We start from the raw sequence: 14,993 nt of genomic DNA, 5'->3' as shown, positions 1-14,993 counted from the left end.
TCTCCAGATTCTGAAAACAGAGCACAGTGCCTTTTCCAGAAGAGCACGTGCTTGAGGTCTTCATCAAGTATCTATTTACAGTTTCCATGAAGACTTTGAAATGGAGGGAATAATGTTATAAACATGATGTAAAAGATAATTCTCTAGTACCATTTAATTCTGTCCTGCTTGTGAAGAAAAAATAAATCAGATTTTTTTTCCACTGGCTAATGTTGGTCATTGAAAGTTAATAGTCATTGTTAAACAAAAATTGTATAAATCAGCAGGGACCTGTATTTTTTCCCTACTTTTCATTAATAATTTTATTTCTGAATTGATTTCATTCTCCAACTAATTCTCAGTTATCCCTAAGGAAGAAGAGAGCAGGTATAAATTAAACCTAGAGACAACTCCAAACTCTAGTTAGATTTTTTTTTTCACCAAAAGTATTGAAACTGCCAATACTCAAGAACTTTCTACTTCTGCTTTGTAATTTCCCTCCCAGAACCCCCCTCTGGCTGAGAGTCCAGCAAGCACTGATATCAACAAGAGAAAGTTGAGTGAAGAAAATAAAGACTTAGTTATGTACAAACCTATGGCAGTCTTGGGAGATGCCCTTTACTCCTCATAAAACTATATTTAATACTAAAAAATAGGACGTTTTCTATGTCTCTTTTTTACCTGCTCAGTTTTGGGTAGAAAGGACATTTAGGGAAAATTAATGTAGATAAAGGAATTTTTTTTAAATGGATACACTGGACCAATTATTTAATGATAAAAATACAGTGAACTTTTCCTATCCCATATCACGATGCTTCCTTCTTTATTTATTTTCCAATGAACACTTACAGTTTTGCAGACATATGACTCAACAACTTTCCTAAACTACATAAAAATCCAAGATATGTGGTGCCCAAATACATACAGACTATGGCCCTTCATATCCAAAAACTTATGATCACCTTGCTTTTGTTTTTCACAGAGCCTTAAAAACAACATAAAAGCAAACATTTCCATCTGGAGCAAATGAATTATAAGGGTTGAAAATTGTATTCATGAATCTGAATATAATGATCTGAAAATGGCACTATCAAAAAATCCTGTGAGACTCATTTTAGCATACAATTTACTTATAAGGGCTGAATCAACAACAACAAAGAGTTGTGGTCTTATTTTAATGAAATAAAAGCAGAGAAATAAAAAAAATGCATGCTCTCTTAAATTCTTGACTACATTGAACTTTAAACATTCCTATCATATTTTAAAATAGATATAAATCCTATAGAGCATGCAATCATTGCTTTTAAAAGTTTAAAAGGCTATACTGGAAAACTCATTAGCAGAATCAAATATGATGTGGGACTGCCCGTGTCTCCTGACCATGCTGTGATGTGTCACACGATTCAGCAGAGAGCAGCTGGGCACATCTGGCACTTCCTTGCCATGGCAGGGGAAGGAACAGAGCTGAGTAGCATGCAGGCCAGTCAAAATTTACTTAGAAAGTGATTGTACATGTACAACTTGCTTGGGTAACCCGGGTAAAAGTGATGGCACGAGCCTCTGGCTGGTTAAAAAACACCAGAGCTGCACTCTTGATGGCTCCAGCTTGGTTTTACCCCTGTGAGAAGTAAGAATGGTAAGCAGTGAAGGTCAGAGTATGATATTGCTAGATTGTGCTTTGGAATTCAACTTCAAATATGATTCTTAAGAGCATTTATTCTATATCCTCACCTAGGAAGACAATAAAACCTTTTATAAACAAAATTGTAAAAACTTGGTTATATAAATATTCCAAGAAATCATGGTTACGTGAACTTTAAAAATATAAAAACAAAATTCTACATTACGATCTTGTCACAAGATTTGTATGATTCCAAGTTTTTCCAATATAAAAAGATCACTGTTTTGAAATCTATACCTTTAATTCTCTTACATTTTTTCATGCAAAGCTTTATATTTGTTTCCATACCATCTCATTTATGTTAGTGACCAATATATATAGATATAATGGATTTAGATATAGATGTATAAATATATATGTTACAAATATAATAACAGCAATTCATATCTTTATCTCTAACAAGTATTTTAGGGATTATTTCTCCCAATTGTACTTTAGCTCATTATACAATATGACAAATATGAATGTAAGGAGCAGAGTGACTAGAGTTTTCAAATACCATCTAAGTTAATGATTAATTTATTGCCTCTTCTTAAAGCAGAAATATATTGCAGGGATTTTTGTTGTTGTTGTTTTGTTTTTTAGTGAGAAATGTATCACTCTGTTGGTTAGGTTGTATGATTTCTTACTTTGTCAGCAAAAAGAAAGGATATTCTGTGCTCTTCAAAGCATAGCTCAATGTTCTTTTTCTACTTGTGGTCAAAAACTTAGAAACATGAACCAAAATGTCACTTTATGGATATGTTACTTTTCATTTGTGTTTGTGTATGTGTATGTGTGCAATAGTTATTAAGAAAGAATAACCCAGCCAACATAAATATGCATATGAAATGTGACCTATGTTCAGTGCCAGCAGTTTTGAGAAATTTCAGGTTAAAACTGAACTTTGCTGGAATTTAAACCCACTGTATTATGTTAGAACATGCTAATTTTTTGCTTTTATTTTTAAGAACAATGTACTTTTAATCTTTGTGTGAGCATATATGAGAATTGCCCTATTACTTTTTCAGGGGTTTTTTTAGTACTAATTTAAAACATCATCCATATAAAATGTGTTTAATTTATTTCTACTTTTTGAAATAATCTGAAATTTTATCCTAGCTTTATAAAAGTCTTTAGTTTTTCTATTTAGTTTGATGAATTTTTCCAGCTATTTTACATAATTTTAATTTCATTACATTCTATTATTGGTTTCCATGTATCCAAAATTTAGCTTGGAAGAGGATAGAATGGTTATAAAAAGAGTCACCGAAAAGGAATTTTTGTTCAGATGATAAAATGTTTTCCAGAACTTAATAATGAAGTCATTGTGTCTCCACACACCAAGTGTATGATTTTCTAGCAATTAAGAAGATATGACAATGAGGTGATATTCTTCTAAGCAACCATTTGAAATATCTGTGGGCACTATAGAGTTTTTGAAATATTCTGGAAATCAACCTTTTGGTAGAAAGAAGTTAAGATATTTAATTTCCATAAATCCAATGTGATAAAATTTATGACATTAATGTAGCAAAAGTTTCTCTGCCTCTTTTTTTTTGTCTTTTTTTGTTTTTTGTGTTTTGGGCTTTTTTTAACCTCTTCTTGACCCCAAACTACTCTTGTCCCTAATCTTACCTTATTTTCTCTTTATTATAACTTCTTTGGTAAGTTCCTCTATTTTCAGGGAATCAGGTAATTATGAAATCTGCATTATCAAATCTGTTTTTAAACCCTGATTTCTCCTCCAGGGTTTTACTCCCAATATGATCACTTCTAATTCAGGATATTCCAATTGAATTCTTCCTCTTCCTACTTAAACCTGGTAACCTTTCTAAGAAGTCATTTCAGTGGCATTACTGTTTTTCCAGTTTCCTGGAGTCTTTCTTTACTAGTTTGTCAAACTGCCAGGTCTCAGTGCCCATACTTATCACCTTAGCCCAGAATTTCATCACCTCATTGCTATCAAATGATTGTTACCACATTCCCCAAGATAAATTCACTGATACCAAACAAACTTGCCTAAAACATCACTTTCCCCTGCTTCAGAACAAATAGCTCCTTATTGACTGTATCGCCAATTCTAAACTTTTCCACTTCAAAGATTTTACATTCTGAAACACCTTACTCACCCAAACATATTTTCCAGTATCTTCTCAACCAGTACTTTATTCATGCTGATTGTTCCACTGTTACACCTTAATACTAAGCCCGTTCTCAACTGTGCATTTCCTTTGGTAGGGTTTTGCTTTGGCTTCCTGATCATATATTTGACCCAAACTTGGACGCCTGTTTCAATTTTATCTCTTCCATTTAGCAGCTTGCTATGTTCTTGCTGTTTCTCACTATCTCTAATTTTTATATTCAGTCCTGCAGGATAAAACTTTTTAATAGGTCTTGAATGATTTTAAGAATTAATGTTAGCTTCCTCAAAGATGTTGAGATTTCCCAAAAGGGGTTATATTATAGAGTTCTCCTTTAACTCTTCCTTACTCTTAGTAGCCCAGCAGAGTGCTGGATTTACAGAAAGTGCTCAATAAGTGCTCATTAATTAGTTGGTGTTTTTTCTTAAATAGGACTATTTGGGGGATGAAAAATAAAATTAGAATTAAATTCTTATTTTATCAGAATGAGCAATTTGTAAATTAGAATTGAGCTCATTAAGCAGAATTTGAGTGGAATTCCAAGAATATTATACCTCATTTTGCATGTATTTGTACCTCTTAAAAATATTTTCAAATTTGGTATTATAATATATCTCAGCAGTGCTGAAATGCCTGAAAGAAAGGATCAGGAGCTATGAGTTATGACATTGTCAACTACTTACTACTTACACAAATTCTATTGATACCATTCTTAAAAAGAGAGGTTTTTAAAATATGCTCACAAAATCAGACATCATTGGTCTGATTCCTGTGGTGCTAAATATCATATCCTTAAGCTAAAATCTGTCTTTTATAATTCTGTACTGGACTTACTTCCTACTGGGATGTTAGAAGTCCAAAAATGAATAGTAGTAAAAATTTTAATGTTGTTTTTCACAACGCAAAACTGCAGAATTAATACCATTAAGTGGCTATTATGGGATCCTATTAATTCTAATCACACGGTAGGAACAATTCCCTTTCTTCTTTGTTTTATTTTGAACAACAGTAATATGACAATAAGAGCAGATTTTCAACTTTTACTTCTTAACTGTAATCCTCAAGTGGAGGTTCTCTAAGTAGCTCTTAGCATTTTTCAAGTTAATCTGGAATACCTTATAGATTTGCTCACCCTTGGGCAAAATGTAAATGCTTCTTGCACTTTCCTAATATGTGTAACACTTTCATAAATGAATAACACTCTGTCATAGTCAATAAACCTTCAGAAGTGAACAAAAGCTACACAAAACTTTCACATTAACAAATCAGAGCAAAACCTAATAAAGAAGGTAAGGAGATGACACTTTCACAATGATCAATAAAATACGGTTCATTGATTCATCTAAAGAGCATAACGTAGTGTAGAATAGAATGTATTAAATAAGGTTGATGTTTTGACAGGCCACAATTTTTAGCCAGATTTTCAAACTGTCAAGAAGATGAATATACTAATTACACAGATTGATGATTTCCTGTGGAAAGTTGGAATTTGTATGAATGGATTTCCCAATAAAGAATAGCTCATAATTTTCCAACATTGTCATATATATGACTTTCAGTATACTTTTTAATAATGCATATAAGCATAATGAAAATACTAAATAACCATAATGCATGGTTATTATAGGAAATGCCACAAAAACTTTAAAGGCATTCTTACCTCTTTGCTTTCTTCTAGTTCTGACTCACTGCTAAACTCTTCGGTGTTTAAGTTTTCGAAGTCAGACTCTCCAACAGCAATTGGCACTGTTACAGTGAGGCTGGGGTTGTTTATGAATGACATATAATCATTTTCATCGATTACATATTTTTCAACACTGCTTCCGGTACCTACACCACTGGTGGTTCCATTCCCATCTTTAAGATAATTAAGTTCTTTGCTGATTTCTATTCCAGTATTATTGGAGATGCAGCTGTCTATTTTGTTGCCTTCATGGACCTCTATAACTTTTGGCTTTCTAAAAAAGGTTTTTCTGAAACACTCCCGTATCTTACTTTTCACATAATCAATTCCCTTTTGCATCCTTCCTACTGCAATCTGGAGATTGTTCATTTCATTATCATCATCAGTAGCAGCAAGATTGTCTGAGCTAAATGAACTCAACAATAAGGCCAGAAAGAGGTTCAGAACCTAAAATAAAACAAGAAAATTTGCTACATTAATATGAAGTATTCACAAATTAATAACTTAAACAGGGAATTCATAGATCTCTACTAAAATTAATTCAACGAATGCTTACTGTATTTCAGATGCATGTCTTAATCACACACTATTTAAAGGACCTGAAATCTTCTACCTGCCGTAAGGGTGAAACGATAAAACAAGTGCCTTTTCTTTCGTGAAGAAGGACAATAAGAAAACTTCTAAGACTTTAATTGTCTACTCAGGGTTGCCAGTGAAGAGACAAAAATCCAAATTTATGGTTTTAGCCAATGAGAAAAAAAGATCATTTTAGTCATTTTACTTCATTTTATTAGTTTGTCTAGAGAATGTGTCTAGCTTTGTGTGTATAAATAATGAATTTATGTATTTGATAGCCTAGTGGTATGTGTTAAAACAGTATACTTTTCATATAAATTCCTTCGTCCAATGGCCACAAATTTATAACAGCAGAGATTTCTAAATGCAAATATATAAGGTTAACACACTTGCCATCAAAGCAAGAACCCTAGTTTGTTTCCTTATTTCTGTATCATTTTGTTCATAATCTAGAGCTTCCTAATATACTATTCTGAAAAAAAATGCATGTCTACAGTTATTGCATAAACATTCTTAAATTTTTTTTTAAATTTTTATTTATTTTTGAGAGAGAGAGAGACAGAGTGAGAGCAGGGGAGGGGGAGAGAAAAAGGGAGATACAGAGTCCAAAGCAGGCTCCAGGCTTACAGGCCATGAGATCATGACCTGAGCTGAAGTCAGATGCTTAACTGACTGAGCCACCCAGGCATCCCTCCACAAGCATTCTTTTAAGCAGTCTAACTGGAAATGTACCTCTCAAAGGAAAGGTTCAGTATGATGGCATAAAGAACACTTTGTCCACACATAATTGAGAAACTTATGCATCAAATCACATAAATATGCAAATTGTGCTTTTACATTTGTGCTTTTAGGTCAGAACTGAAAGTAAGCTTTTAAAATCTTGTCAGTGTCCATACATATGAAACCTTAAACTGCAATAACTTATTTTCTTTTAATAAAGTAAATTCAGGGAAGGATATATTTAGACCATTTCCAAGGCATTTGAATAATTACAATACATAGCTACAATATAATAGCCTATTTTATTGAAATTTATCTTCAGAATTTGGTAATGTGCAACTTATGCCTCTGAGTAAGCCAACAATATGAACTATGAATGTGCAAAGATCAATTTCAATATAAAATAGACAATTATATTTTTAGATTTACTGGAGATCATTTTCTTCTCAAAGTAAAAATAGGATAAAAAAATAATTCAAGCCTTAACAGTAATATTGGGATTAAATTAGTCTTCATAAAAGCATTGCTTTGAAAAAGAAAAACAAAGAAAAAAACTAATATTTTTGCTCCCAAACTTTCACAAATGTACCTCAGTTAATCCTCACACCAGCCGTAAGATTTCAGCTCTGTTATTCCAGTGTCATAGTTGGGAAACTTTGGGCTCAGAGAAGCTAAGAAACTCCCCCAAACTCAGAGTGCTAGTCCTGGGATTTGAGTCTAAGTTACTGAAGATCAAACCAGAGCTGTCTATTGCATCAGGCCACCTTCCTTACTACAGTTTGATCTTGTTCTTAAATATGAGCATTTGTAATACATACGTACCACAAGGTTTCCAATGACCATGACCAACATGAAAACAATAAGGCACATGGTTTGGCCAGCGACCTCCATACAGTCCCACATGGTTTCTATCCACTCTCCACATAGCACGCGGAACACAATCAGAAAGGAGTGAAAGAAGTCATTCATGTGCCAGCGTGGAAGTTGACAGTCACTGGAGATCTTGCAGACACATTCTTTGTAGCTTTTACCAAACAGCTGCATGCCAACCACAGCAAAAATGAAGACAATAATGGCCAACACCAAGGTGAGATTACCTAGAGCCCCCACAGAATTGCCAATGATCTTTATCAGCATATTCAGGGTGGGCCAGGATTTTGCCAACTTGAAAACTCGAAGCTGTAATTAAGTGAAAAAATACTCTCAGTATAATTACAATATAATTTTAGAAGTTAGTTAGACATTATTTTATTAGTATACCATATTATAGACCTACTTCTGAGGGATATGAAAATCTCAAACCATACTAAAATTCAAATCCAGAAAAAAAGAGTTAACAATACTAGAATTGTAAATCAAGTCATATCGTTTAAATGTAAAAGTAAAAGAAAATATTTCAGAATAAATAAAACATTCTGATTAATCAGCAGATATATCCCTAGAAACAAATTAATATTTTGATTACAGTGTTTTAAATTAAATTGGATTGGGTAAACTAATGTCACCCTCAGACTACATTTTAAAGTAAAAAGAAAATATTAAAAATCTGAGTTATATATTTTAATGGATATTTATAAAATAAAACTAAAATAAACAAATTTGATTTAAAAAACTTACATGAAGTCTTCCTTTCAATTTGAAAAAAAAATACACATTTTACTTAATTTCCAATAAAATTTTACATATTTTGAAATAATTTTTTTTTGACAAATATAAAAACGTTTGTTACACCATTGTTTTAAATGCTAATGGTATCAAATATTTTCCTACATGTTCCTTTAAAGTAGTTCCCACTAATATAAGTAAGGTTGATAAAAAGCTAAGATTATGGGCACCTAGGTGGTTCAGTTGGTTAAGCGTCTGACTCTTGATTTCGGCTCAGGTCATGATTTCACGGTTCGTGAGATCTAGCCCTGCATTGGGCTCTGCACTATCAGTGCAGATTTGGGATTCTCTCCCTCTCTCTGCCCCTCCCCCACTCATGCTCTATCTCTTTCTCAAAATAAACATTAAAAAAAATAAGAATATTCACATATCTTTAAAAAAAAGCTAAGATTAATTGAGGCCTGAAGTTTTATTTGCATTTCTTTACAGAGTTGAAACAAAAAAAAATGTTAATGAATTTAACACATAATTTTAGATGCACATGTGTTTTTAAATTTGCCCTCTATAACTAATCATTATGAACTGCTTCAACCATTTTTATCATTCTTAGTTTTAAAGGGAATATTTATGTATTTTCTTAGAGTATCATGCATATTGATGTAGATTTAAAATATTACTAAAGTAAATATAAGATACACATTGATTCATTTTCAAAATAAATTTTATGCCAGTGACAGAATATAAACATAGTCTAAGTAGATACCAATCTGAATGATCTCAGTACAGACAATCCCTCCACATTGGCCAGGCCAAGCTCCATCAAACTAAGGCTAACAATAATTCCATCAAAGATATTCCAGCCCTCTTGGAAATAATAATATGGATCCATGGCAATAATCTTGAGAACCATTTCTGCTGTGAAGATCCCAGTGAAGACCTAAAGTAAAATAGAGATCACAGACATTGAAAAAAACTTTTGACACTGCAAGAATCTGTAAAGAATATTAAATAGTCATGAGTAAAAATACTTAAAATGGAGAAATGTGATAAACTGTTTAGCATTTTTTTCCAGGGGAGTATTTATTTTATTTAACAAATATGCTTAGATTTAACAAAACTGCTAGCTATCCAAGAAAATGCTGGTTTGAAAACATTTCCTCATTCACATTTTAAATCTGATACTAAATAGTAACTACTGAATTCCAGCCCTTTTTGGTACATCATACTTCTCCCATAATCACAGTGAATTTTGTTTTTAGTATTATTGTATTAGGAACAAATCTATATATTATTTGAAGTTACTGTAAATTTATTTTAAGTTTGGTAAAAAGCATATTTTATTCTTGATTTTTGTGTGTTTTTTTTTTTCAGGGACATCATCTTTTTTCTATAATTTAAAAAATATTCCTGAAATAAGAGTGAGGTTGCCACAAATGTTTTATAATAATAATCTCTGGATGCATGCCTCAGAATTAAGGTTAATGGATTAATAGAGCAAGGAGCTGCAGATTTAATTGAAAGCAGCAGGAGAACATTCTCAGTGTGCATACACTCACAGTAAAAATTAATAAATTACTTGAGTGGTTGGAAGAATGTTCGACAATAGAAAGAAAATGAAACAAACTCAAAAAAAATTTAACTCAAAATCACAGGCAAAGAGACCCAGGGACATGAAGAGTTATGAAATTACTCTTGCAAATAATCTTTTAAAGCAATTATCTTAAATATAGGTGATAGCTGCATTTTCTGACTGTAAAGTCAAGCTTACCATTTACAGGGTAAATCAGCCTCTACCTTGAAGGAACTCTGTCAAAATAACAGTATCCAAAATTATTTGGTTTCCTAAAACATCAGGTTAATTAAAAAGAAATATTGATTCACTCTTAGAAATGTGTAAATGCAGCTAATATGTTATTTTCCTAAACACAGAAAGATCTAAGGGAAATACCCCTTCCCGAAAAAATAGCTTAATTTCAGTTCATCTTTCATTCACTCAAGTGGAAATAAAATGTATTTCAAGTAATATTAATGCATGAAAATCCAGATATATGCTGGAATGCACACTGAAAATTATTTCTTTTTTATCTTATAGAACGACTCACCGTAAGATATTTTTCCCTGATGAATGTAAAATAAATTTTGATTTAGAGAAATTTTATTTCTTATATGAAGTCTCAGGAGCAGCTAACTATTTGAATTAGCAGCCTAATTATAGAAATACATTAAACTGAGGTAGAAACTATCCAGGTAAATCATCTACAAATATTTCTTTCTACAGAGAAATCATAAGACGATCTTTTCAGCTCTTTTGAAATGACTGAATCTCCTGCATTATAAAAGCTTATACCTTAGGGGCGCCTGGGTGGCTCAGTTGGCCAAGTGCTCAACTCTTGATTTGGACTCAGGTCATGATCTCACAGTTCGTGAGATAAAGCTCCATGTGAGACTCTGAACTGACATTGTGAAACCTGCTTGGGATTCACTCTTCCTCTCTGTCCCTCTCCCGCGCGCACGCATTTTCTCTCTCTCTCAAAATAAATAAATAAATATTTTTAAAAATCCCTATACCTTAAACATACATTCTTTCATCTAATGTAACCCCAACATGAAACTCCTTTCATTTTAATTATAGTTTGTAATTTAAAATTATATCTATTTATATCCTTAAATGTTTTCAATTTAAGCCCTAAAAATCATTTGTATTGTCAGTGATGAGGAATTCTTAAAAATTCCTTCTCATTCTAGCAAAGGTCAGTCTAGCATACTGATTTAATGCCTATGCTTACATGATTTTAAAACTCCATCAAAAAAATTCTAAGGACAAAAAGAACTGGCAACCTCTAAATCTGTATTAGATTATGTAAATAATGCCCATGTATGGTTTGTAAACAATACTAATGTATGGTTTATAAATATACATTCAGCCACCTTTGAATTTTCTACATCACAAAAATTTTTAAGACTAAAAACAATTAATAAAAACCTTACTGAATGTTTATTGTTTGGCCTTAGCCTAATTCTATCTTGTTTTCTGCAGAAAACAAGTTTGTCTTTGAAACTTTAGATTACATGCTTCTGTGGCCACTCATTCATTCAGAAAAAAACAGCTAAACACCTACTAAACGGTAGACGTTTTGCTGGGCTTTGAAAATATAGTAGAGATAAGGATATGTAAACCTGAGACTGTATCAACCAAGTCATTTAGGCTGATACATTTCCTTTTTTTTTTAATGTTTATTTATTTATTTTGAGAGAGAGCATGAGCAGGGTAGAAAATCAGAAGGGGAAGGAGAGAGAGAGAGACAGAGACGGAGAGAGAGAGAGAGAGAGAGAGAGAGAGAGAGAGAGAGAGAGAGAATCTCAAGCAGGCTCTATACTGTCAGTGCAGAGCTGGACATGAGGTTTGGCCTCATGAACCATGAGATCATAACCTGAGCTGAGATCAAGAGCTGGACACTTAACAGACTGAGCCACCCAGGTGCCCCTAGGCTAATACATTTCTTATGGACAATGAATTTATAGGCTTCCTAATCCAGCTTCTTTATTGAGTAGATAAGTTCAATAAAAAGTTCCTAATGCATTGTAGGTGATGACACATGGTAAGTAGTAAAAATCTAAGTGCTAAGGATAGAGATGAGAATCAGCCTGGGACTCTAAACCAAGAATAAAGAAATTTGGAGCATTTTGAGTTGTTTTGTGGGGCACAACACTTAGGATGCTTAGGATGACCAAATATTAGAGTTTAAGGTCTTATTTCAGGATGAGAAGGCTTCCTTATTGAGTATTTACTTAGAGAAGAAGGTTATGTTGATGTACATGAAAAAGAGAAATGTTCATCCTAAAAGCTGAAGTTTGCCTATCAATCAGTTTGCTCTCCAGAATGTCTGCTTGCCCAGACTGATGCTCCATTTTTTTTTGTAGTGAATTTGATGTAACTGTAGCCTACTTTTGCTCTATTGTTATTAGCCTCTTATTTTAATGGTTTTAGTTTTATTATTCCCATGCCTCTTGGATACACATCTTTAAATATTTGTTGTTGTTGTTGTTGATCGGTGAGGGAGGTGAAATTGAAATATACTTAAAGAAAAATTATGGCAAATCATTTAACATTTATGGTGTTCCTTTCCCTCATCTGTCAAATGAGGATATTCATTGAGATGACTCATCAGGTCTGTATCTAAAATTCTTGGATTTCTGTCAGCATTGTATTGCCTACCAAATTTTATTCAGAAATTGGTGACAACAATTATTACACAAGAGCCTCATGATAAGTTTTTAGTTTGGAGACAAGATAGCTTTGTATTATATTAGGAAAGGAGCTAAATGGCCAGATAACACCTTCATTGATGCAAAATGCCTCTCAGGTAAATTTTAGGATTTGGCTCCCAAGTGTTTAATCTTTCAATAAGCAAAAGTTTTTTTTTTTTTTCCCTTCAAAGAGTTATCATGTCCCTATCCTGAGATTTTAAATTTATACTCTATTCCACACCATTTAATTGAAATAATTTAGCTAATTGTGTTTCTTTAGGCTTTTATATGCAAATAACCTGTGAAATGCTTAGTACAAGTACCATGTTCCAAGTTCCCTTCAGCACCCAACAGAATAAAAGGATATCATGGACTCTTAATCATTGGTTAAAATGAGAGTTATAGTAAGAAAAGTAGTCAGTATAGGAGCTACAGACCTCTATCTGTATTCGTTGAAGAAAGAGTTACAGGTTAGTGGGAAATGTTTGTATGATGAGGAGGTTGTCTAATCTGCTATGATTGATGGAAGATTTTTTGCTTATAAAATCTCTTAAGGTGGGTGCAGTAGTTTTATAATGGTTAAAACAAAAACGAAATAGAGCATCTTAGAGAAACTCAACAGATATTTGAAGTCTCTCGATACTCAAGTTTGATCAACCCAATCACTAGAGAAGTGATGTGCTTTTTATGTACTCCAGAAACAGGATACAAATGGGGCACATTGATCTAAGTAAAGCTGAAAGTTCCACAAGTCTTTTATGGTATGCTCCTTTGCTAACAATTCAGCCAAAACCTAAATGTCCTTATTTATAAGGTATTATATAATCATTTGAGGACTAATAACTCTCCATAGAAACTAAATTTATTTGAATGAGTGAACTATAAACTCCACAAAATACGCAATATAACCATGCATGGTGTAAAATAGAGTCCAAAGTCAACTAAGTACCCAAGATATAAAGAATATATTCTCTCCTTCTCTCCCTTCCTCTGTCTTCCTCTCTCTGTCTCTGTCTCTTTCTCCTTATATAGATTTTTTTACATATCATTTACATACAATTAAACATATAAATTTTCATATATAAATATTTATTATAAAGCTTGTTATGGGTATAAAATATACTATATGAGAAACTACGAAATGGCTTATATATGATATTAATAATAACAAAGATATTTTGGTTAATACAAATAGTCAGTTTACAAATTCTCCTACTTTTATGATTGGTAATAGTTAACTCAGGTCTGTTTTCTGTCATGTGCACTCTGTATCATGATGAGCCTTGTTTCCCCAGTGTTAACCTCAGCTTACCAATGGTTCTACCACAATCTATCAGGCATCAGTCTTCAACCTCATTTCTATACCTCATTATTTCCATTGCTACTCATAAAGTTACAGAATTTTAGAACTGGAAGGACGTGAAAAATCATCTAGTCCGATATATTCTACTCATTAGAGAACAGACCCAAAGATCTAAATGACTTTTTCAAGAGTACCCAATTATTTAGCACGGACAAGTGGACTTCAACCCAGATTTGGTGCTTTAGTCTAGTGCTTTTCCATTCAATCATCCTATAATCCAACCTCCCTTATCCTGTGCTTCCAAACTAGTGCTTCAACATGGGAATTCCATGAAACCTCAATTTCCTGCTTCACTCTGGAAAATTTCCAAAATTTCTTCCTAACTGTTCAACTTTCCTGACCAGTATCTTGGGAAAAATACAGGAGCTAGACCAGAACTGTTTTCTATCAGTATTTCAGAGAAAGGTTAATAGCATATATTAGAGGAAGGAAATTGTTTATTGAGCACATGCTAGATGCCAGGCATAGTATTATTTTCACATTACCTCATTCAGCCTTCACAACAACTCCAGGAGATGGGTATTAGTATATCCGTTTCAAAATAGAAAACAAAGACTCAGATTTTTTATCAGACTTGTCCAGATGCTACATTATTAGTAAGCATTGGCAATGAGGTCAGACCCACTTCCACCCAACTCCAGAGCCCATGTTCTTTCCTGAAAACATGCTACTCAATTGAAGCAGCCCATCTGATTAGGAAACAACCAGTTAGTTATTTATTGAGCTGCAACCATGTAAATACTGTAGGAGATACAAAAGAAAAATGGGACATAACCTTGAAGAATATGAAGAATTGAGATGAGGTAATTTTAATTAGAACACTCTAGATGTGAATGTAGAGAACAGTGAAATATTTTTCCATATGTAAGCATATAAGATGTAAGCATGTAAGCATATGTAAGATGTGGTGTTTGTGTAGTATAGTGACATAGCTGTTCTGATGGGCCAATAGTGGCTGATTTAGGAAACAGTGGACAATAAGATGGTATAGAAAGGATGGGAGCAGATGGGGAG

The 14,993-nt window shown here is 32.9% G+C and overlaps 1 protein-coding gene across 5 annotated transcripts in view; it reads right to left on the bottom strand.

Annotated features, from left to right (window-relative positions):
- LOC131503612 (sodium channel protein type 3 subunit alpha) overlaps positions 1-14,993 on the bottom strand; it is a 114,877-nt gene that overhangs the window by 26,527 nt on the left and 73,357 nt on the right. For all 5 annotated transcript variants that reach the window (XM_058715089.1, XM_058715085.1, XM_058715086.1 and 2 more), the window contains 3 exons: positions 9,132-9,305; positions 7,586-7,942; positions 5,444-5,914 (listed from right to left, as the gene is read on the bottom strand). In XM_058715089.1, coding sequence (XP_058571072.1) covers positions 5,444-5,914; positions 7,586-7,942; positions 9,132-9,305 — 1,002 coding nt within the window. The remainder of the gene's footprint in view (positions 1-5,443; positions 5,915-7,585; positions 7,943-9,131; positions 9,306-14,993) is intronic.

Source organism: Neofelis nebulosa, chromosome 2 (genome assembly GCF_028018385.1).
Source record: "Neofelis nebulosa isolate mNeoNeb1 chromosome 2, mNeoNeb1.pri, whole genome shotgun sequence".
Lineage (NCBI taxonomy): Eukaryota > Metazoa > Chordata > Mammalia > Carnivora > Felidae > Neofelis > Neofelis nebulosa.
This window is presented reverse-complemented; position numbering and strand designations above follow the sequence as displayed.